Consider the following 23,802-nt stretch of genomic DNA (forward strand, 5'->3'; position numbering starts at 1 on the left):
TCATTCAGATCCTTTTTCCATTCTTTAAAAGATTTTTTTTTTTTTGCTCTAATAGCCTCTTTCACTTGACCTATTAACCACACCAGCTCTCGTTTCCTCTTCTTTCCACCTTTGCTGATATGTGGAATACATCTGGTCTGGGCTTCCACGATGGTATTTTAAAATAATATCCATGCCTGGTTTACAGTCCTAACCTTTGCAACTGATCCTTTTAGCTTTTTTTAACCATTTTCCTCATTTTATCATAGTCGCCCTTTCGAAAATGAAATGCCTCTACAGTAGATTTCTTTTGCAAAGTCACTCCCGGTATCGGCTCAAATTTGATCATGTTATGATCACTGTTTCCCAGCGGACCCAACACAGTTATCTCCTGCACTATGCCTTGCATTCCACTAAGGACCAAATCTAAAATATCTCCTCCTCTTGTCGGTTCCTGGACCAGTTGCTCCAAGAGGTAGTCATTTATGACATCTAGGAATTTTTCCTCCCTAGCACTCCCTGATATAAAATTTAACCAGTCAGTTTTGGGTAATTGAAACCATTCATTATTATACTGTCACCCAATTCTCTAGCATTCCTAATCTCTGAAAACATTTCTTCATCTTTCTGCTCATCTTGTTCTGGGGGACGGTTGTATAACCCTACCTTTATATTCCTTCCCTTCACACGTGAAATTTCTATCCATAAGGATTCCACACTGCTATCTATGTCATGCAGAACATTTATTTTATTTGATTTAATTCCCTCTTTAACATGTAGTGCAATTCCCCCCCTCTCCAATTTGATCTACTCTATCCTTGCAATATAATTTGTAAGAACATAAGAAGTTGCCCCCGCTGAGTCAGACCAGAGGTCCATCTTGCTCAGCGGTCCGCTCCCGTGGCGGCTCATCAGGCCTAGTGCCTGAACAGTGGTCCCTGATTAATTTTGTAACTTATCTCTAATCCCATCCCTATAATCTACCTTTACTCTTATCTGTACCCCTCAATCCCTTTGTCTTCCAAGTACCTATCCAAAGCTTCTTTGAACCCCTGTAGCGTGCTCCTGTTTATCACATCCTCTGGTAGCACGTTCCATGTATCCATAACCCTCTGTGTGAAAAAGAACTTCCTGGCGTTTATTCTAAACCTCTCCCCTTTCAATTTCTCTGAGTGCCCCCTTGTACTTATTGATCCCCTTAATTTGAAAAATCTATCCCTGTCTATTTTTTCTATGCCCTTCATGATCTTGAAGGTTTCTATCATGTCTCTCTAAGTCTCCGCTTTTCCAGGGAGAAAAGCCCTAGCTTTTTCAGTCTGTCAGTATTTGAGAGGTCCTCCATGCCCTTTATTAGCTTAGTTGCTCTTCTCTGGACCCTCTCAAGTACCTCCATGTCCTTCTTGAGGTATGGCGACCAGAACTGAACACAGTACTCCAGGTGCGGGCGCACCATAGCACGATACAGTGGCAGGATGACTTCCTTTGTCCTGGTCGTGATACCCTTCTTAATGATACCCAACATTCTGTTTGCTTTCCTTGAGGCTGTGGCACACTGCGCCGACGACTTCAATGTTGTGTCTACCATCACTCCCAGGTCTCTTTCAAGGTCGCTCACCCCCCCCCATTTTGTAAGTGAACATCGGGTTTTTTTTCCCTATATGCATGACCTTGCATTTCCCTATGTTGAAACTTATTTGCCACTTTTTGGCCCATTTTTCCAGTGTTGTCAGATCTTTTTGGAGATCTTCGCAGTCCTCCATGTTATTGACCTTGTGATATAGTTTGGTGTCATCCGCAAATTTAATAACCTCACATTTTGTTCCTGCTTCCAGGTCGTTAATGAATATATTGAATAGGAGCGGTCCCAGCACTGACCCCTGTGGAACTCCGCTCATGACCCTTTGCCAGTCTAAGTAATGTCCCTTTACTCCAACCCTCTGTTTCCTGTCCGCCAGCCAGTTTTTGATCCATCGGTGGACCTCCCCTTGCACCCCATGGTTCCATAGCTTCCTTAGTAGTCTTTCGTGTGGCACCTTGTCGAAGGCTTTTTGGAAGTCAAGGTAAATGATATCTATGGATTCCCCTTTATCCACCTGGCTGTTTACCCCCTCAAAGAAGTATAATAAGTTTGTGAGGCATGATCTGCCCTTGCAGAAGCCATGCTGGCTCGACTTTAGCTGCCCATAGTTGTCGATGTGTTCCCAGATGCTGTCTTTAATCAGTGCTTCCATCATCTTTCCCGGGACCGAGGTCAAGCTCACCAGCCTGTAGTTTCCTGGGTCTCTCCTTGAGCCTTTCTTGAAGATGGGCGTGACATTTGCTATTTTCCAGTCTTCTGGAATCTCTCCAGTTTTTAGGGATAGGTTGCATATTTGTCGAAGTGGCTCAGCTATTTCGTTCCTTAGTTCCTTGAGTACCCTTGGGTGAATGCCATCTGGACCTGGCGATTTGTCGCTCTTTAGCCTGTCTATCTGCCTGAGGACATCCACCTTGCTCACCTCTAGCTGGACCAGATTTTCATCCGTACTCTCCTTTTACGATCTCCTCGGGCTCCGGAATGTTGGTTGTGTCCTCCCTCGTGAAAACTGACGTGAAGAACTTATTTAGCCTGTCAGCTATCTCCTTTTCCTCTTTTACCACTCCCTTTCTGTCCCCATCATCCAAGGGTCCCACTTCCTCCCTTGCTGGTTGCTTCCCCTTAACATACCTGAAGAATGATTTGAAGTTTGTTGCTTCCCCTGCCAATCTCTCTTCATATTCTTTTTTTGCTTTCCTAACCACTCGATGACACTCCTTTTGGTGTTTTTTGTGTTCCTTTTGGTTCTCCTCTGTTTTGTCCTTTTTCCATTTTTTGAATGATGCTTTCTTGTCACTTATCGCCTTTTTCACTGCATTTGTTATCCACACTGGGTTTTTTCTATTTTTTTTGCACCCTTTCCTGTATTTGGGGATGCACAGGTTCTCTGCTTCGTGCACTGTGCCCTTGAGTATGGTCCAGGCATTTTCTACGGACTCCATCTTCCTTGCGGTATCGTTGAGTTTCTTTCCCACCATTTTCCTCATGGCATCATAATTCCCTTTTTTGAAGTTAAGTGCAGTCGTTGTAGTTCTTTTCACCTTTGATGATCCAATTTCTAGCCTGTACTGGATCGTGTTGTGATCGCTGTTTCCTAGTGGGACTAGTACCGCCACCTCCTTAGCGGGTCCCCCTAGTCCGTTGAGGATTAGGTCAAGAGTGGCATCACCCCGTGTTGGTTCCATGACCAGCTGTTCCATGAAACAATCCCTCGTGACCTCCAGGTATTTGGTCTCCAGGTAACACAGTGTCCCATTGATTGTCCTCCTTCCACCAGGTCTCCGAGATGCCTATTATATCTATCTCATCATTCAGTGCTATATACTCTTAACTCTTCTATTTTATTTTTTTTGGCTTCTAGCATTTGTAAACAGACACTTCAAATTGTGTTTTTTCCTTGCAACTACAGGCTGCTGAGAAGATGGGAAATTTTGAGTCTTTTATTCTGCCTTCCTCTTAAACTCTCCTGGCTTTCTTTCACCATTATTGGAACCTCTCTACTGGGACTTCCTAAATATCCTGTTTCAATAGTATCCTCCAAAGATACCTCACACCAAACCATCCACTCCCGGGTGACTGTCAGCTTTCCCCCACATCTCTGTTTAAAAGCTGCTCCATCTCCTTTTTAAATGTTAGCAGCAGCAGCCCGGTTCCATCCTGGTTAAGTGGAGTCCATCCTTTCGAAACAAGCTCCCCCTTTCCCAGAAGGTTACTCAGTCCTAACAAATCTAAATCCCTCATCCCTGCACCATTATCTCAACCACGCATTGAGATTTCAGAGCTCTACCTGCCTCTTGGGTCTGAAAATGTTACCCTGAATATTCAGATTTATGTTCATTAGATGCTTCATAAATATTATGTCTCCCTTTTAGTATGTATTATATTTTTCTTATTTGAATTTCAGTACTGAAGCAGAGACAAAAAGATATGCAAGTGCCCCTCCCCCTCCTGGTCCTTGAAGCAGCACAGGGGGGTAATTTTATAAATCAGGTTCAACCGTATATGGCTTTTATAAAACGGCACCAGGTGTAAAAGGTATGCACATAGGTAAAAGAGAGCAGGTGGAGTCACAAAGTAGCCACGTAGATTATAAAATACCTTAATGTGTTTGCATGCTCCAAAACTCTGTGTGTGGATGTTTACACCTGCTCTTCCAGGCCACTTCACCTAAGTACCTTATTATAAAATTAACCTCTATGTATGTGGCACTCAATCATATAAGCCCTTCTTGAATATGCTGTAAGGCAAGAGGAGAAGGTGGGAACATAGGCAGCACTGTTTGACATTTCCCCCCACCTTCAACTCAGGCTTTAAACTTGGGCTGGCAGCTGTAATGAGGTGATAAGATCCAACCAAGCCAGCTGAATAGCAGCCAACTGGCAACCCTCCTTAAAATCCACAATACTGGAAACGGTATGATCAACCATTTTTTTCTAACCCCCTGACAGCTTGATTTGTCCTACTGTCTATTATTAGAAAACAATGAATTTTGACAAATCCTTTGTGTAACAACAAGGAGAAGAAAAGCAGTGATTTACCTGCCACATTATCTCTCTTGGCTCGGACCTTAACTTGAGCCTTATTCACATTCTGGATCACTGTGGTGCTGCAAAGAGAGAAAGAAAAAAAAGTCACAGAAAATGTCCTCTTATAAGGCCTACGGATCTCACAGGGAGGTTAACCAATACTAAATTCTGCAAACTTTATTTAAAAGATGATATATCCCATTCTTCAAGTAAAAATAGAATGAGAACGACCAACTCTGATCCTCTAGGCCCACCAACACGACTACTGTTCAAAATAGCCACAACTGGACTGGCAACCAGAGAAGCCCAATTCAAATCCCACTGCTACTCATTGTGATATTGGACAAGTCACTTAACCCTCTATTGCCTCAGGAACAATCTTAAGGCTCTTTTACTAAAGCTTAGCACATGCTACCAGGTATTTGTGTGTGTCACATGGTCCATGGATATAAAACAGGTCACATAGAATTTAGTACCCCATTGAGAATGCAACAGAACCAGGAAAAGCAGCTTCGCTACTGGAGCAAACTACAGGCAAGATATAGAAAGCAGACACTGCAAGCAAAACTATCCTTTCTCCCCCGACCTCTGTCTTTTCTAGTGGATATCTAGAGTTCTAGGACGGGGGGAGTGGAAGCACATGCAGTCAGGGCCAAAAACAGTGACAGAAGGTCTCCTGTGGTAGGGGTTCTAAATGAGATCTCACCAGAGTCTTATACAGGGGCATCAGTACCTCCTTTTTCCTATTGGTCATTCATCTCCCTATGCACCCAAGCAAACTTTTAGCTTTTACCATCGACCTTTCAACCTGTTTGGCCACCTTAAGATCACATACTATCACACCCAAGTCCCGCTCCTCTTTCGTGCACAAAACTTCTTCATTCCCTAAACTGTACTGTTCCTTTGGGATTTTGTAGTCCAAACTCATGACCTTGCATTTCTTAGCATTAAATCTTAGCTGAGAAATTTCACACCATTCCTCAAGCTTCACTAGGTCTTTCCTCATGTTATTCACACCATCAGTGGTGTCTGCTGCAGATTTTGGTATCATCCACAAAAAGGCAAATCTTACCAGACAGTTTTTCAGCAATATCGCTTATGAAAATGTTAAAAGTACAGGCCCAAGAACCAAATCTTGAGGGATACCACTGTTCACTCAACAGGCTTTGTATTATGGAAACTCGAATAAAGCGGGAAGATTACTGGCCAATTATTTAAAAGCAAAAAAAAAAAAAAAGAGGAAAGTAAAGATTGTGGCTATTAAAGATGAAAATGGGGTTAATCATTCTCAAATTGATAATATATTAAAACAATTTTTGAAATATTATAAGGCTTTATATTCTTCTGAGCTTTATTCAAATAAAGAACTTGATGGTTTAGAGTTTTTTTAATTAATTGAGGGACCTAAAATTCCTGAGCATATAAAGGGATCTCTTGATGCCCCTATTACACTGAAGGAGATTCAGATAGCATTGAAGTCCCTTAGAGTTGGATCTGCTCCAGGAGGTGATGGTTACACTGTTAAGTTTTATAAATCATTTCAAAGTACATTACTGCCTTATTTATTAAATTTATATCAGGTTCAACTGAATAAAGGTTGCATTTCAGGTACTATGGCAGAGGAGTTGACTATAGTTTTGCCGAAGCCAAATAAAGATCCTTTGTTGGTTTCAAATTACAGGCCGATTTCTCTGATTAATGTTGATGGAAAACTTCTGGCTAAGTTATTGGCTTTACGCTTGGCTAAGGCTCTCCCTTATATTATAGGTATGCACCAAACGGGGTTCGTTGCTCAAAGACATTCTTCAAATAATACCAGGCTGGCTCTTCACATGTTGACTTTAACAAAATCCATGAAAGATGCGGCCTTCTCTGTATCTTTGGATGCAGAGAAGGCATTTGATCGTGTAGAATGGACCTTTGTGTACCAAGCAATGGATTGGTTTGGTGTGGGTTCTGGATTTATTCACATGATTAAAGCTTTGTATAGCTCCCCTTCTGTTAGATTATATATAAATAATACTTTTTCAGACGGTTTTCGTCTAGAGAGGGGAGTTAGGCAAGGCTGTCCTTTATCTCTTCTGTTGTTTGATATTGTACTGGAACCCTTGCTATTAGCTATTCAACCAGCAGAGGAGATTCAAGGTATTCCCTACGCAGGTCAAGAATACAAAGTTTCTGCATATGCAGATGATATACTGCTTCATTTGAGGAATCCTGATCTACCATTCCACATTTACTATACTTGATTGAAAGATTTGGAAAATTTTCAGGATATAAAATAAATTGGAGTAAATCAGAAATTCTTCCGCTTAATGTACATTGTCAAAAAAGATTGTTTGATCTGTTCCCTTTTCTTTGGAAAGAAGAGGGCATAAAATATCTAGGAATTTGGATTTATAAGACGCTGGAAGAAACGATGAAAGTAAATGAAAAATCTTTATTGCTAAATGTTACAGAAATGTGTGAGCAATGGAATCCACTACATCTGTCTTGGTGGGGGAGAGTCCAAACAGTTAAAATGATGATTTTGCCTGTGGTTTGCTATCAAATGGGTATGTTGTCAATTTATTTTCAGGGGTCCTTTTATAAGAAATTGAATAGTATTCTTATTAAGTTTATTTGGATAGGCAAAACTGCTAGAATAGCTTTAGTATCTCTACAAAAACCGATTGTGGAGGGAGGGGTAAATTTCCCAAATTTCTATAGGTATCATCAGGCCTATATTCTGCGTCAGGGTATGTACTGGATCCTGCCTGAGCTCATGGAACATTTTCCAGATTGGCTATTTTTGGAATGGAAAATTATGTCCCCAATGCGATTGTTTCATGTATTGGATATTAAGCTACCTAGTTATGTTAAGAACAATAATATTATTTTGGATAATTGGAAGACCTTGAGATGTATTAATAAGTCAACTGAAATTCCTATAGAACAGTCTTTGTGTCAATCCTTGTGGCTGAACTCCAAGATACAAATAGGCAGGTCTAAAATAGCCTGGAAGAAGTGGATGCAAGCAGGCATAAGAACATTGGAAGATGTCATATTAAATGGGAAATTGCTTGACTTTTCATGGTTGCAACAATCTTTTGGAATTTCAAAATTTCAATTTTTTAAATGGTTGCAGCTGAAGCAGGCCATTCAGAAGGTGTTCCCTGATTGGCAAAACTTGAAAAATTACTATAGCTTGCAGTTCCTCAGCTTTCAGACAGATATGCTAGGGCATCAGGCCGCCAGGTGGTATAAATTAATATCTGAACAGGTGAATGAGAAACCTAAAAATGCTCTTAGAGAAATTTGGAGCATTGAAATTAAGTAATATATTTCTGCATCTCGATGGCCACGTATTTGGTCTTGGAGAATGAAGTGTACAGCGTCAGCATCTATGAGACAAACTTGTTTTTTGGTTTTTTTTGTTACATCATTCTTTTTGGATCCCAGTTAGATTGAATAAGTTAGATAATTCTAGGTCTAATAGATGCTGGCACTGTCATCTAGATATAGGAACATTGGATCACTTACTGTTTTATTGTCCTATGATACTGAGTTTTTGGAAGTCAATTTGGGGACATATTAATAATATTTTAGAATCTGCGATCCCTTTAACTTATGAGGTAGTGATATGTGGTACTGTGTTGCATGTTAAGGATCCCTTAGATAAATTTAAAAGGCGACTCTTCTTAATTATGACAGGTACAGCTTAACTTTACGTTTATGTTTAACTTTACTTTATGTTTAATGTACAAATATGAAAAAATAAATGCTGATTTGTCAGGGAACACAAAAATTTTTAAATTAATATGGGGCCCATTGATGTCTTTTGTAGAATTATTGTAGTTTTAATTTTGTTGACGTATTAATTGCACATCCATGGGGGGGGGGACGGATATGTTTAAATGATCTTCTGTTTTATGATCTTTTTTAGGGTGATGGGTGGGGAGGTGGGGTATTTTTGTTGGCCTTTGAAAAACTGTTTCTGAATGTTTAAAAGTGCTTAATTCTCATGGTTATGACATGTATGTTATAATGCACTTTTGTAAGCACTGAAAATTTAATAAAGAATAAATAAAAAAATAAAATACACCACATCTCCCTCTATCCAATTCTCCGGTCACTTAGTCAAAGAAACTGATCAGATTTGTCTGACAAGACCTAGATTCCAGAAATTGCACTAATTTCCTGTTTTAAAAAGAGTTTCCATTAATTTACTTAAGAACATAAGAATAGCCTTACTGGGTCAGACCAATGGTCCATCAAGCTCAGTAGCGCATCCTTACAGTGGCCAATCCAGGTAGCAACATTCCATGCTACCGATCCAAGGCAAGTACTGGCATCCCATGTCTTTCTCAATAACAGACTATGGACTTTTTCTCCAAGAATTTGTCCAAACCTTTCTTAAAACCAGTTATGCTATCTGCTCTCCAATGTCAGAATTACCAGCCTGTAGCTCCCTAAGTCTTCCTTACTTCCACTTTTGTGGAGAGGGACCACATCCGCCCTACTCCAATCCTCCAGTACCAAGTTTCCAAGTTTTATTAAAATTTGGTGAAACGTCTATCATAAATTCTAAGCGTTTTACAATATTAAAAAAATAGAGGGAGACTTACAAAGGCATATAGACAGGACAAATTAAGGGCTTAAAATAAAAACAAAAGGTAAGTTTGGTGAAATACAATATTTACAGTAAAAGCAAACATAGAGAGGGAAGCAACACGAGAAAGGGAGGGGGAAGATCCTCTTTAATAAAGAGGCTGGAAGTGGAAAAGTATGAGGTGAGAGTTTCAAGTTAATTTAAAATTTCTTATACCGCCTAATCAAACCTTCTAAACAGTGTAGAAAAGTATTAAAACCATCTACTAACTATAATACGGTTTAAAAAGCACACAACACTAGGGCAAATACTAGGAAGATGGAGAGGAAGATGTCATTACTCAAACACATCTTTGAAAAGGAAACACTTTAATCCTCCTTTGAATTTGTCTAAGTTTTGTTCTGATCTAACAGAAATTGGCAGAGAGTTCCAGATTGTGGGAGCTATAACTGCGAGAGGTGGTCTGATGAGTGCCAATAATTTTTAAGGAGGGGACGTGGAGAAGATGTTGAGAGCTGGATCTCAGAGCTCTGGGGAGATCATGGGGGATAAGGATTCTATCCATGAAAGCGGGTTCATTGGATTGTAGGGTTTTGAATGTAAGGAGGGATATTTTGTAAGTTATTCCATAGGGAATTGGGAGCCGATGAGCTTTTTTTAATAGAGGGGTGATGATCGTATTTTTTGGAATTAGTTATGACTTTTATGGCAGTGTTTTGAATTAATTGAAGGCGTCTGATATCTTTCTGGCATAAACCTTTGTATAATGAATTGCAGTAGTCTATTTTTGACATGATGAGAAAGTGAATAAGAATATTTAAAGATTGTTGATCCAAAATAGTTGTCAGGGATCTTATCATTCGCAGCTTGTAGAAACAGTTTTTGACTACTGCAGAAATTTACGAGTGATAAATTAACTTAATGTCTATAATATAATATCACTCCTGACTTTAGAGAAGCACTGAAAAGATCAGCCAGCAGAGCTGCTAAAACTTCCCCAAGTTCCCTCAGTACCCTTGGATGTATACAATCCGAACCCATCGCTTTATCCACCTTTAGTTTAGCAAGCTCCTCACAAACACAATCCTCTGAAAATCGATCAGAATCTGCCATACCTCCAGCTCTATTTGCTTTTATTTTCTGCGGTCCCACTCCCAATGCCGCTGCTTCAGCAGTGAACACAGAACTGAAATATTTATTAAGCAATTCTGCCTTATCTTTACAAGCTTCTACATATTCCTCCCCTTCACCTTTGTGTCTCACAATGCCATTTTTGCACTTCCTCCTATTACTAATATATCTAAAAAAGACTTGTCCCCCATTTTACCTTGTCTATTTTCTCTTCTATTTGCATCTTTGCTTTCCTAATGACTCAACCAGCCTCTCTTAACTTTTCCAAATATTTTTGCCTGTCTTCTTTGTGAGATCTTTTGTAGTTTATGAAAGCTAATCTCTTTTTCCTTACATTCTCAGCTACTACTTTTGAGAACCAAAGCAGCCTTCTTTTCCTCTTTTACTTACAAAATGGTTTGTTGCCTTTACAATAGCTCCTTTCATAACATAACATAACAAACATTTATTTATATACCGCATTATCTTAGGAGTTCTATGCCATTTACAAAAGAAAATTGAAACAGTGACAATAAAAACACATGACCTAGAAATTACAAAAATGTCTTAAATCGGTAGGTTTTCAATAATTTCCTGAACTGATGCTAAGCTAACCAGCAGATATACAAACTCTTTATTACAAGAAGCTGCCTGAAAAGATAGGAGTCACTGAAAATTGCCCTTGTATAAATGACCGTTTACTGATGGAAAAGCAAACAAATTACAATTAAGTTTTGGGCGTTGTGAATTAATGACTAAAATCTTCCATTCCAATGCAAAAAGCACATGAGTACTGAACCTGTGGAAAGTATCAAAGCAGTCCCTTGATCCTAGGGTGGGAAAGAAGAGCCTGCTGCTAGCACCGTGGACCCAAAAGTAAAGACCCTTTATGCTGCCACATCCACCCTGTAACACTTACTCCCTCTTCTATTAAACTGCCCTAGCAGTTTGTAGCGCAGAGAGATGCACTGAATGGCCCGTGCTGCTCCCAACGCTCATAGGAACTCTATGAGTGTCGGGAGCAGCGCGGGCCATTTAGCGCTGCTCTCTGCGCTGCAGTTTAATAGAAGAGGGGGGTTAGTAAATGTAAGCAGAGTAGACCATTTAGCTGCCCTACAAATATCTTTGGGAAAAACTGTTCTGGACTCTGCCCATGAAGATGCCACACTTCTGGTGGAATGCACTTTTAAGGAAATTGGTAGACATTTACCACATCCTATATAAGCAGAGGAAATCGCCATCTCTATCCATCTGGCAATTGAGGCAGCCTTCCTCTGCATCCAAAATCCATTAGGATGAAGAGATGATCTGACAACTGAAAATCATTGGTCACCTCCAGGTAATGAAGGAGATCCCTTCTGACATCTAGCTGTGCTAGTCGTTTGGCCTTCTTTTTTTACACCTGTGGCCTGGAATCCCAGTAGTCTGACTTCCTGATTCACATTGAACGCCAACACCACCTTTGGTAGAAAGGAGCGAATCGTACACAGGGACACTTCCTGCTTCTGTGATTCAGAGGAATGGTTCCCTGCATGACAAGGCTTGAAGCTCCAAAATTCTTTTAATAGAAACGACTGCTAACAAGAAAATTGTCTTTATAGTAAGGTCCATCAGCATGTCCTCCTGTAGAGGGCCTTACTTAAGGTCCTCAACATGAGGTTAAGGTTCCATAAAGGACAGGTTTGATGCACAAGTGGACATAACTGCACTGCTCCCTTCAAAAACTGGAAATATCCAGGGACAAGCAACCTCTCTCCTATCAAGCTTGAAAACAAGATAGACTGTCCACCTGGACTAACCGCCAGACCTTTTTCTACACTTTCTTGAAGGAATGAAAGGATTGCTGCAACTGGAGCCCAAACCGGTTCTATCTGATGCACAGAATACCAGTGTTGAAATAATTTTCAGGTTCTCGCATAAGCCACTGCTTTGGCTGGTTTCCTGGAGTGAAGGAGTGCGACTATGACCACTTCAGAGTATCCTTTTTATACTAGGGCCATGTGCTCAAGATCTAGCCCTTAAGCTCAGAGCATTCCAGATTCTCTAAGGCGATTGGGCTCTGCGAGAGCTGCATCAGATGGAGAGGGAGTCTCAGACTATGGTCTCTTTGTAGCCGGACTAGATCTATGTATCATGGGTGATGCAGCCAATCTGGAACAATGAGGATCACCAGCCCTCAATTTAATTGCTATTCTTCTGATGACTTGGCCTATCATTGGCCAAGGCAGGAACACATACAAGAGATAACTGGCGGGTCCAAGATGTATTAGAGCATCAACTCCGGTGCTTCCTCATTCACTCCTTTAACTGAAGTATTGCATAGTCTTGTGATTGTGGGCTAACGCCATCAGATCGCACATCGGACACCCCCAGCGCTGAACAATCCTATCAAACACTACCTGGACAAGGATCACATCTCCCTGGATCTAGCTTCTGTCTGAACATTGTTCACTCCCCATGTACGTGCTGCCAAGATGGTTAGCAGATGGCTCTCTGCCCAGCGAAACAACAGCTGAGTCTCCAATTTTAAGGGCACACACTTGGTGCCTCTTTGTCTGTTGATATGTGCCACTGCTGTAGCATTGTCCAAGAAAACTCTGACCACTTTCCCTTCCAGGGTCTTCTGGAAGGCTCATAACACCATACAAATGGCTCTCAGGTCCAATCTGTTGATGGATCATGTTCTCTGTGAAGGCTCCCAGTGGCCCTAGGCTGGATGACTTTTGTAATGACCTCCCTAGCCATAAAGGCTGGCATCTGTAGTCAGGATCACTCACATTGCTATGCGTAGAGGCAATCCTTTGGACAGTATTTCCAGCCTTAGCCACCATCGTAAACTGTGACAGGCTTCCACAGTCCACTACAAGGGCATCTGAAAGGAGTCTTACTGTGGCAACCAGCAGAATAATAGTGCACTCTGGAGAAGCTGAAGATGAGTTTTCACCCACTGTATCACCTCTACTGCCAAACATTCAAGCTACACCGTGCTGTACTGAAAAACTGAACTTCCACAAATATTAATCAAAACAAGCCTCAGACATTCAAGCAGGACATCAAAGTCCAAGGTGAATTGTATAAGCCAAAAAGGTTTAAAGTCTGGTAATCATAGGCTCCTCTTGCATTTGGGAGAGCACAGTAAAAAACAAAAAAAAAAAAATACAATTTGAGAAAAACCTGTGCTCCTAACCTGAAGGCAGAGAAAAATTAAACACAGTATTCAGAGCAGACAACAGTGAACTAGATCTGGTTGTAGAATCAAAACATCACAATTCTGATTAAATTTGTACTTAGCTTGAACACATTGTCTCCCTCAGTCGAATTTAGCTGAGAATGTGAAAAAGGAGTGTGTGGTGCAGTGGTTAGGGCTACAGCCTCGCACCCTGAGGTTGTGGGTTTGAATCCCACACTGCTCCTTGTGACCCTAGGCAAGTCTCTTAATCCCCATTGCCCCAGGTACATTAGATAGAGTGGGAGCACCCCGGGACAGTTAGGGAATAATGCTTGAGTACCTGAATAATTTGTAGTCTGCATAGAATTGTAGGATATTCGGAATATAAATTATTAAATTTAATTAATTAATATAGTAAGAGGGAAGAAAAGAAAGTACCCCATGGAAAGTAAAGAACATTGAAATCAAACGAAAAAAAAAACCCGTCAAGATCCAAGAAAATAAGTATTATAGTTACATTATAAGGAAAGACAGAATAGTTAAAACTAACAATCTAAATGTATAAATATTAATAACAGGAAAACAGGAAAGATTAAAAACTAAACTAAAGTAAACTCTAGACGGTTTATAGTTCTGAATTTCATTCCGGCCCAATAGACAGAACAAATTCTAACAGTTTGGGATTTTTTTAAACTTTGGTTTTGGTTGTTTCAAATTTTTGTTTTTCCATTTTGTATCTCCTCCAAAACTTCACATTTGATGACTCATCCTTCTGCATTTTGTTTTCATTTTATTTATAAGATTGCCCACCTGTCCTCTTCAAGAACACAAAAAAAAACCCACTGTCCAGTTCAGGTAGCATGAGAACAAATTGGCACCAACCTTTACATCAATGCTATCACAGAAAAGTGAACTCTTTACTCCTCTTCATATCTTGTGCTGAATCCCCAGCATTAAGCCACGTGCATGATTTCTACATCTGGGTTTACTAGCCAATGCTTGCACTACTACTGGATTTAAATGAACGGTGTGCTGATATCCACATAATTCTTTGTGCAGAGACTTCTTGAGCACCAAACTGTGTTTAAAGTTGTTATGATAATTTTTCGCCCTGTGTAGAGAACATGTGCTAAGCTCTGCACTTAGCCTTCTGTGTCCCCACCTCATGCCACATGCATCCCCACTTCCTGTTCCTCACCTGAAATCTCCAGCTGTAAATTTTGCCTCAGCAAGTGAGAAGGCCGCCTCTCTCATCACCTCCCCCATCAACATCTTGGTCTAAAGGAAAAAAGAGTGTTAGCTGTCCAGAATGACTCACACTTACAGCAGACTTTTACCCTTCCCAGCGCACAAAAACGAAAGAACATTATTTATTGCCATCCTATATAATAAAACGTTAGCGGCACATGCGCTTTTAAAAATGCGTGATCCCTGCTGCTGTGGTGTGTGATCCGTGGCCATGTTCCATTTTAGACCCCGGCCAGGGATCACTCTGGCCACTCCCCTCCTCCCGCCCTCACTCACCAACCCGAAGCAAGCTCGAACACACCTCCCGCCCTCGCTCACCGCTGCTGCCGCCGCTGCTGATCCTCCTCTTCGGGGCAGCCTGCGATCGTGGCCGGCTTTGGCGGGCCGCTTTCCGGCCTCGGTGGCACGTTCCCTCTGACGCACGGGATCGCGTCAGGGGGGAGCGTGCTTCCGGGTTGGGGAGCGGCCTGCGAGGTTCGCTGGGTCCGGTCACCATGATCGTGGCCTACTCTGAAGAGGAGCAGGCCAGAAGGGAGGGTAAGCAGGGGGTTCAATACAGGGGGCCAGAGGGAGAGGGAAAGTGGGCTTCTTTGGGGGAGGGGTGTGCTGAGGAGAGACAAAAGGGGCCATGGAGAGATAGGGAGAGGGAAAGGGGGCTGCTTTGGGTGGGAGGTGTGTTGGGAACAGACAGCTTTGCTCTGGGGGGAAGACAGAAGGGGTCATGGAGAGACAGGGAGAGGGAAAGGGGGCTGCTTTGGGGGGAGTGGTGTGCTTAGGGCAAACAGCTTTGCTATGGGAGGGAAGACAGAAGAGGGCCATGGAGAGACAGTTAGGGAGAGGAAAAGGAGGCTGCTTTGGGGGAAGGTGTGTGCTGGGGGCAGACAGCTTTGCTCGGGGGAGGGGGGGAGACAGAAGAACACAGACAGCGGCCAAGGAGAAACTAGTAGAAAAATAAATTCGTTATAAAACAAAAGCAAACTTAATTCCAAATAATGATGTGGGTAGTGCTTAGTTCTGGAGTTAAATGGGGAGGGTATGGCACAGTGGTTAAAACTACAGCCTCAGCACCCTCAGGTTGTGTGTTCAAACTCACCCTGCTCCTTGTGAACCTGGGCAAGTCACTTAATCCCCCCCCATTGCCCCAGGCACATTAGACAGATTGTGAGCCCACCAACCTGAATAAATTCATTTAAGCTGTTCTGAGTTCTCCTGGAAGAACGGTATAGAAAACTAAATAAATGTATTTATTTATTGTGAATTTGGTTGCTACAGGACAGAATAGCCAAAACAAGGTGGGGCAGTGCAAAGTCTTGGAGAAGTTTTCACTTTAAAAGGGTTGTGCATGCAGCACAATAGCAGGGCAAGGCCCTGGATTCTCAGCAGCCCTACTACATGTTCTTATTTTTACGATGCAGAATTGTCTGCTTCCTCAAATTAATTTCCCTTTCCTCTTTTTGCCTTTCTTAGTGTTGTTCCTCTATCATTTCCCAAACAGATAAGAGGTGTAGGTCTACTGGCAAAAAAATTTCTACCACCAGTTCAGGGACAAACGTTTTAAAGGCCACCACTGATTCTCAGGACAGCTTAACACAGTGGTTAGAGCTACAGCCTCAGCATCCTGAGTTTATAGGTTCAAATCCCACACTGCTCCTTTTGACTCTGGGCAAGTCACTTAATCATTATTAGGTCAGTTGGTATTTATTCCATCCAGTGGATTGCTATAATTTCACTATTTTATTCACTTATGTTCACACATGGTTGTCTCCTGATACCAGTTTTCATTATTCTCACATGGTTTGTAACTAATCTTTCCATCTTTTTTCAAATCCACCTACGTTTTCATTATGCACCGGAACCAGAAAAATATCTTCAAGGAGGATCAAGAGGAAAAATTATCATGCATGGAGGTAAGCCGTGAAGAAGTACTCAAACAGATAGATAGATTAAAAACTGACAAATCTCCGGGCCCAGACGGAATCCACTCAGAAACGAAACAGCGGAGTTACTGCAGCAGATTTGTAACCTATCCTTGAAAACAGGAGTAATCCCAGAGGACTGGAGGATAGCAAATGTCACACCTATCTTCAAAAAAGGATCGAGAGGCGACCCAGGGAACTACAGACTGGTGAGTTTGACCTCAGTTCCAGGGAAGATGGTTGAAGAATTGATCAAGAACAGTATCAACGAGCATATAGAAAAAAATAACTGATGAAAACAAGCCAGCATGGTTTCTGCAAAGGAAGATCATGCCAAACGAACCTACTGCACTTTTTTGAAGGGATAAGCGAACAATTGGACAAAGGTGACCCCATAGACATCATATATCTGGACTTCCAAAAAGCCTTCGACAAGGTACCCCATTAGCGCCTACTAAGGAAATTGTGGAGCCACGGGGTGGAAGGGGACGTGCACAGATGGATCAAAAATTGGCTGGCAGACAGGAAACAGAGGGTAGGAGTAAAGAGACACTACTCTGACTGGAAAGGGGTCACGAGTGGCGTCCCACAGGGGTCAGTGCTGGGACCGTTACTGTTCAACATTTTCATTAATGACCTGGATTCAGGGACGAAGTGCGAGGTTATAAAATTCGCAGATGACACAAAACTCTCCAGTAGGGTTAGAACTTTTGAGGAATGTAAAGAACTACAAAGGGACCTGAACAAACTGAGTGAGTGGGCAAATAAATGGCAAATGAGCTTCAATGTAGAGAAATGTAAAGTCTTGCACATAGGGAAAGGGAACCTGATGTATAACTATACGATGGGAGGGATGGTACTGGGGAAAGGCAACCTAGAAAAGGACTTGGGGGTTTTGGTGGATAAAACAATGAAGCCGGCGGCACAATGCGCAGCGGCCTCAAAGAAGGCGAACAGAATGTTGGGCATTATCAAAAAAGGTATCACTACCAGAACGAAGGAAGTTATCCTGCCACTGTATCGGGCGATGGTGCACCCGCTCTGGAGTACTGCATCCAATACTGGTAGCCGTACCTTAAGAAAGATATGGCGATGCTCGAGAGGGTCCAGAAAAGAGCAACAAGGATGATTAAAGGCATGGAAAACCTTTCATATGCTGAAAGGCTAGAGAAGCTAGGGCTCTTTTCCCTGGAAAAGCGGAGACTTAGAGGGGACATGATAGAGACTTAGAAGATCATGAAAGGCATAGAGAAGGTGGAGAGGGACAGATTCTTCAGACTAGCAGGGAAAACAAAAACAAGAGGGCATTCAGAAAAATTGAAAGGAGACAGATTCAGAAATAAATGCTAGGAAGTTTTTCTTCACTCAGAGGGTGGTGGACACCTGGAATGCGCTTCCAGAGGAGGTGGTAGGACAGCGTATGATATTGGGTTTCAAAAAGGGTTTGGATGATTTCCTGAAGAAGGGGATTGAAGGGAATAGATAGAGGGTTACTATACAGAATATTAAATGATTAGGGAATAAAAGGTTTAGGTAAAGGATCACTTACAGGTCATGGACCTGGGGGGCCGCCGCGGGAGCAGACTGCTGGGCACGATGGACCCCTGGTCTGACCCAGCAGAGGCAATGCTTATGTTCTTATATTCTTAATCAAAAGATATCCATTATGAATATCTAGGCCACATCTCTACTTTTAATGTCTTTCACACTTTCATTTTTTTCTACTTTCATTTATTATTTTATATTTTACTTGATTCATTCACAGTATTTTTTTCACATTCCGTCTCATTCATGCACATCACAGACCTTCACTTTTCTCATATTTCACTCCCAAAATGTGTTAATATCTCCAATGTTGATTTGTTATAGGTATATTAATTTTATTTTTATATTGAATTCTTACTTGTCCAAGGACCCCTGAGGAAGGCAGATCTGCCAAAACATGGCCCATGTAGGGTCCAGTCTATATGACTAAACCACAGCAGTTATAGTGTAATTACTGTATCATCTCTGAAACAGACTCCTTGTATTCTAGTTGTTTTTATTTGACATTTTCATAATAAACATTTGAATCAGAAACTACCTGAGTATCCAGGAATTTGTGTTCCACTCTTTGGGCTAGATTCACTAACCTGCCTTTCCGTGCTCGATCCGTGGCAGGCCAACCAATTCACAAAGGGAGAATAATTAAATGGGGGCTAGTCCATTTGTCTCCGCGCAGATACCAAGCGGTAGACTCTTTCATTGTGTGTTTTGGTTTCTGGTTGTAAATGTTCCCAGATTATTGTATCTTTTATCTTGTATTTCTGTTTCACAATAAAACTTTATTATTTAAAAAAAAAAAAAAAAAAAATGGGGGCTATCGGAGGAACGCCCCCCACCGACCACAGGGATCGCTACTGAGCAATCCTGACGCATGCGCGGACCATCTCTTTGCCTGTTGATGGTCTGCACATGCTCTCTCCACGCAAGGAAGACACTTTTGAAGGCAGGCGGGAGGGAGAATTAGAAGGGCTTGAGCATGCGCAGATGCATGCTCAAAGCCGGCAGAGACTGGGAAGAAGATCTACAAGCGGCACCGGCACTTGTGGGCTGCGTGCCGGTGCCAAAGGGGGGGTGAGTTAAAGTTGGTCGGGTGGGGGGTTCCTGTTCTCGTGGGGGGGTGCCGATTTGAGCAGGAGGGGGCCCTTTGCGAGCTGGGGGGAGCGATGCCGGTTATCGGGGGGTGCTCGCAAATCGAGTCAACACTCAGTTTGTGAGATAAGTTTTGCGAGAATGTTTTGCTCGTCTTGCAAAACATTCGCAAACCGGGTTACTCGCAAACCGAGGTTTGACTGTATAACCAAAAGTTTAACAACACTGCCAAGACGGAACTTGGACCTTGTGACTATCCGCCAACCAGTTTTTAATCCACATGAGTATTTCACCCTCGATTCCATGGCTCACAATTTTTCGAAGTAGTCGTTCATGCGGGACCTTGTTGAACACCTTCTGAAAATCCAGATATACAATGTCGACCGACTCACCCTTGTCTATCTGCCTGTTTACTCCCTCGAAGAAGTGCAGCAAGTTCGTCAAGCAAGATCTTCCCTTACTGAAGCCTTGCTGGCTGGTCCTCATCAGATTGTGTCCATCAAGGTGATCAATGATTCGGTCCTTTATTAGCGCCTCTACCATCTTTCCCGGTACCGAGGTCAGACTCACTGGTCTGTAGTTTCCCAGATCTCCCTTAGAACCTTTCTTGAAGATCGGCGTAACATTCATCACTTTCCAGTCTTCTGGAATCTTTCCTGATTTGATCGACAGATTGGTTATTAGTTGGAGCAGTTCAGCTATAACCCCTTTCAGTGCCTTGATTACCCTCGGGTGGATGCCATCCGGTCCCGGAGATTTATCATTTTTAAGTCTATCAATCTCCCTGCATACCTCTTCTAGACTGACCTTCAACCCTGTCAGTTTCCCGTCTTTGTTTCCTGCGTATAGCCTGTTGGCTTCCGGTATGTTGTGTATATCCTCTTCGGTAATACAGACGCAAAAAAATGTGTTCAGTTTGTGGGTGATGGCCTTGTCCTCCTTTAGCACTCCCTTTATTTCGTGGTCATCCAACAGCCCCACCACTTCTTTCGCAGGTCATTTCCCCTTAATATATCGAAAGAACAGCTTGAAGTTTTTCGCCTCCTTGGCTACTTTTTTCTAGTAGTCTCTTCTGGCCCCTCTTACCGCCTTGTGGCACCTGCTTTGATGTTGTTTGTGCTTTTTCCAGTTTTCATCCATTTTTTACCTTTTCCATTCCTTAAGCGAGGAAAAAGAGGGGACGGCCCTAAGCACAAAATGCAGGCTGGCCAACAGGTACCACCAGGGATTGGCCTGTCAGCTGCAGACCGGAGTCTGCTTCTTCTCTATGAAGGCAGAGTTGAAAAAATGCTCCGAGCACACACAAAGAAACCCAAAAAGGAAACGAAAACACCAAATAAAATAAGAAAAAGGGAGAGCAGAACAGAAAGCACTCCTTCTGGCACGTGTGCAGAAGGGAAAAACTGCAGGTTGTGCTAGAGCTCCCAGTGGAAAATCACAGGAAAAAATCCAGAGTGGATTCCTTCTGAATATGACATGCGGCTATTAGGAGATAACCCACATGTCTATCTAGAATGTCTCACTTATTGCACTGGAAATTAGTTTTCATAAATAAAATAAATTTCAAATCTTTTAATAGTTCAATATAGCATAATGAAGTACATCAATAAAACACATTAGCAATCTAAAATACACTACTACATATAGATTCATCAACTGCTGCTTTTTTTTATTTTAAATCCTGTATCATTGTTGTCCGGTATATACTGATCCTGTCTAAATACTGGAGGTCTAAAGCATGAGGGGAGCTCAGAACGGTTTGCATAAGTTTGTTCAGGTGCTCACACATTTTTCTCTGTCTGTCTCTCAGTGGACTCACAATCTATCCTTGCATTTTCATTTATGTAAGTTTTTATTGCATGTGTCTTATTTGAATCCTCATTTTTCAAAAATTTGTTCTATTATATTTGGTTTTTAATGAGTTTCTATTATTTTAATTACTTGTACATATTTATGCTGTAGTTTCACCCCCTAATGCAGCCTTTTTTTGGGGGGAGGGGGGCAAAATGTGGCCACTTCATTTTGATCTGCTTTTTTATTATTGCTCCAACTGGAGGTTTTTATAGTTTATTTACATTTACTATACTGTTTTTACTGACAAAAACAGGCCAAGACCAAGTATACAATCTAAATTAAAAGTGAGAAAAGAGCTCTATCTAAATGTAACAGGATGGTCACATCAGGATACACTTCTTGCCTAACACCATCTAAGAGGCTTGAATTCTCTCTTCAAAGTTATTTTTAAATTTCCATTACTGTACTTCTTGACTTTTTCCTGCTCTAAGAACATGGAAACTGCCCTTAATAAAGTTTCCAATGACCTGTTCTTGGCCAGATCCAAAGGCCTCTACTCTATCCACATCCTTCCTGATCTGTCTGTCGTCTTTGATACTGTTGATAATCACCTACTCCTTGATTCGTTGTCCTTGCTGGGATTCTAGGGTTCTGCCCTTTCCTAGATTTCTTCCTATCTCACCCATCACACCTTCAGTGTATGCAATGGTGGTTTCTCCTCTACAGCCTTCCCACTATCTATTGGGGTACCTCAAGGCTCTGTCCTGGGACCACTCCTTTTTTCAATCTACATTTGCTTACTTGAAGCGCTGATCTCCTCCCATGGCTTCCAGTATCACCTCTATGCTGATGACTCCCAGATCTACATCTCTGCACCAAATATCTGTACTGAAACCCAGACCAGAGTCTCAGCCTGCCTGTCTGACATTGCCACCTGGATGTCTTACTGCCATCTAAAATTGGAAATGGTTAAAATAGAGTTGCTCATCTTCTTGCTTAAACCCACCACTTTGCTTCCCTCGTTCTCCATCTCTGCAGACAACACTCTCATCCTTCCTGTTTTGTCTGCTTATAATCTTGGGGTCATTTTTGACTCCTCTCTCTCCTTTACCACCCAGATCCAACATTTTGCTTCTTCCTCTATAATATTACCAAAATCCGACCCTTCGTCTCTGAGCACACTACCAAAACACTTATCCACACCCTCACTTCACGCTTAGACTACTGCAACTCACTACTCTCCGGCCTTCCACTTAGCCATCTCGCTCCCCTTCAATCCGTCCAGAATTTGGCTGCATGACTCATATTCCGGGAAAGCCATTTTACCCCTCTCTTAAAGTCACTCTATTGGCTTCCCGTCCATTTCCAAATACAATTCATACTCCTCTTACTAACCTACAAATGCACTCACTCAGCTGCCCCTCACTATCTCCCTTCACTTATCTACCCCTATGAACTCCCCACATAAGCTCCGCTCAGCTGGTAAGTCCCTCCTATCTGTGCCCTTCTCTTCTGTCTAAGTTAGATTGTAAGCTCTTCTGAGCAGAGACCGTCTATAAATGTAAAAATGTACAGCACTGTATATGCCTTTCAGCGCTATATAAGTGATAAGTATTAGTAGTAACATGGCCTGATCCCGGAGAAGAAGTTGGAATAATAGCTGCATAAGGGGTTCTGAACTACAGGGAAAGGGACTGAGATTCAATATATCGCCATTTCTATGGTTACAGATCAAAGCAGTTTACATATTATATACAGGTACCTTTTCTGTCCCTGGTGGGCTCACAATCTAAGCTTTTTTGTTTGCTTGTTTCTTGGTATCTGGGGTAATGGAGGGTTAAGTGACTTACCCAGGGTCACAAAGAGCTGCAGTGAGAACTGAATTCAATTCCCCATGTTCTCAGATCACTGCACTATCCATTAGGCCAGGGGTGCCCAAAAGGTCGATTGCGATCGACCAGTAAATCGCAAAGGCAACGTGAATCGATCGTGCACACCCCCAGGCTCCATGATAGACTCGCATTGCCTTTGCGTTCTGTTCTCCCTGCTTCCCCAACACCAGGCCAGGAGCGTACAAGTGCCAGGCCCACAGCCCCCCCCCCCCCACCGATGTCAATTCTGACATCGGAGAGGAAGTTCCGGGCCAGCAATTTGCTGCCTGGAACTTCCTCTCTGATGTCAGAATTGACGTCATGGGGGAGAGGGAAGGCTTGTGGGCCCGGCGCTTGTACGCGCCTGGCCTGGCGTCGGAAAATCAGGGAGAAATCAGCGGCGGTGGCTTGGGGGGGCAGGGAGAAAGAAAGAAAGACAAACAGAAATAAAGACAGGGGGGCAGGGAGAGAGAAAGAAAGACAGACCTCTTTGAAGAAAAACTCGAATATAAATGATAATTAACATTTTCTCTGCGTACAGTGTGCTTTGTGTTTTTTAAAAAAATTTTATTGTCAGTAGATCATTTTGACTTGGTCATTTTAAAAGTAGATCACAAGCCAAGAAAGTTTGGGCATCCCTGCATTAGGCTGTTCCATCACTATCCTGTCATGTCAATCCAACAAATGTTACCTTCTAGAATGGTACACCACAATGTTCCTTCCAGCATCACTGCACTGACCCCCTTCTTTATCCCATCACTCCACTAACCATGTTGTATCCTGCATCCTTCCAGTCATGCCCCCTTAACTACCAGGCTGTGTCACTAGTGTGAGAAGCTCCACTCTCTCAGCTCTGTCTTTTTGTTTATAGTCAGACTGGACTTGCTA

General features: G+C 42.2%; 1 protein-coding gene across 1 annotated transcript in view; it reads right to left on the bottom strand.

Annotated features, from left to right (window-relative positions):
• The window catches only part of ATP6V1D (ATPase H+ transporting V1 subunit D), a 48,577-nt gene that overhangs the window by 14,380 nt on the left and 10,395 nt on the right, over window positions 1-23,802 (bottom strand). The window contains exons 3-4 of the mRNA XM_033952176.1: window positions 14,650-14,729; window positions 4,594-4,661 (exon numbers count right to left, since the gene is read on the bottom strand). Of these exons, the coding sequence (XP_033808067.1) occupies window positions 4,594-4,661; window positions 14,650-14,729 (148 nt within the window). The remainder of the gene's footprint in view (window positions 1-4,593; window positions 4,662-14,649; window positions 14,730-23,802) is intronic.

This window comes from Geotrypetes seraphini, chromosome 7, assembly GCF_902459505.1.
Source record: "Geotrypetes seraphini chromosome 7, aGeoSer1.1, whole genome shotgun sequence".
NCBI classification, from domain to species: domain Eukaryota; kingdom Metazoa; phylum Chordata; class Amphibia; order Gymnophiona; family Dermophiidae; genus Geotrypetes; species Geotrypetes seraphini.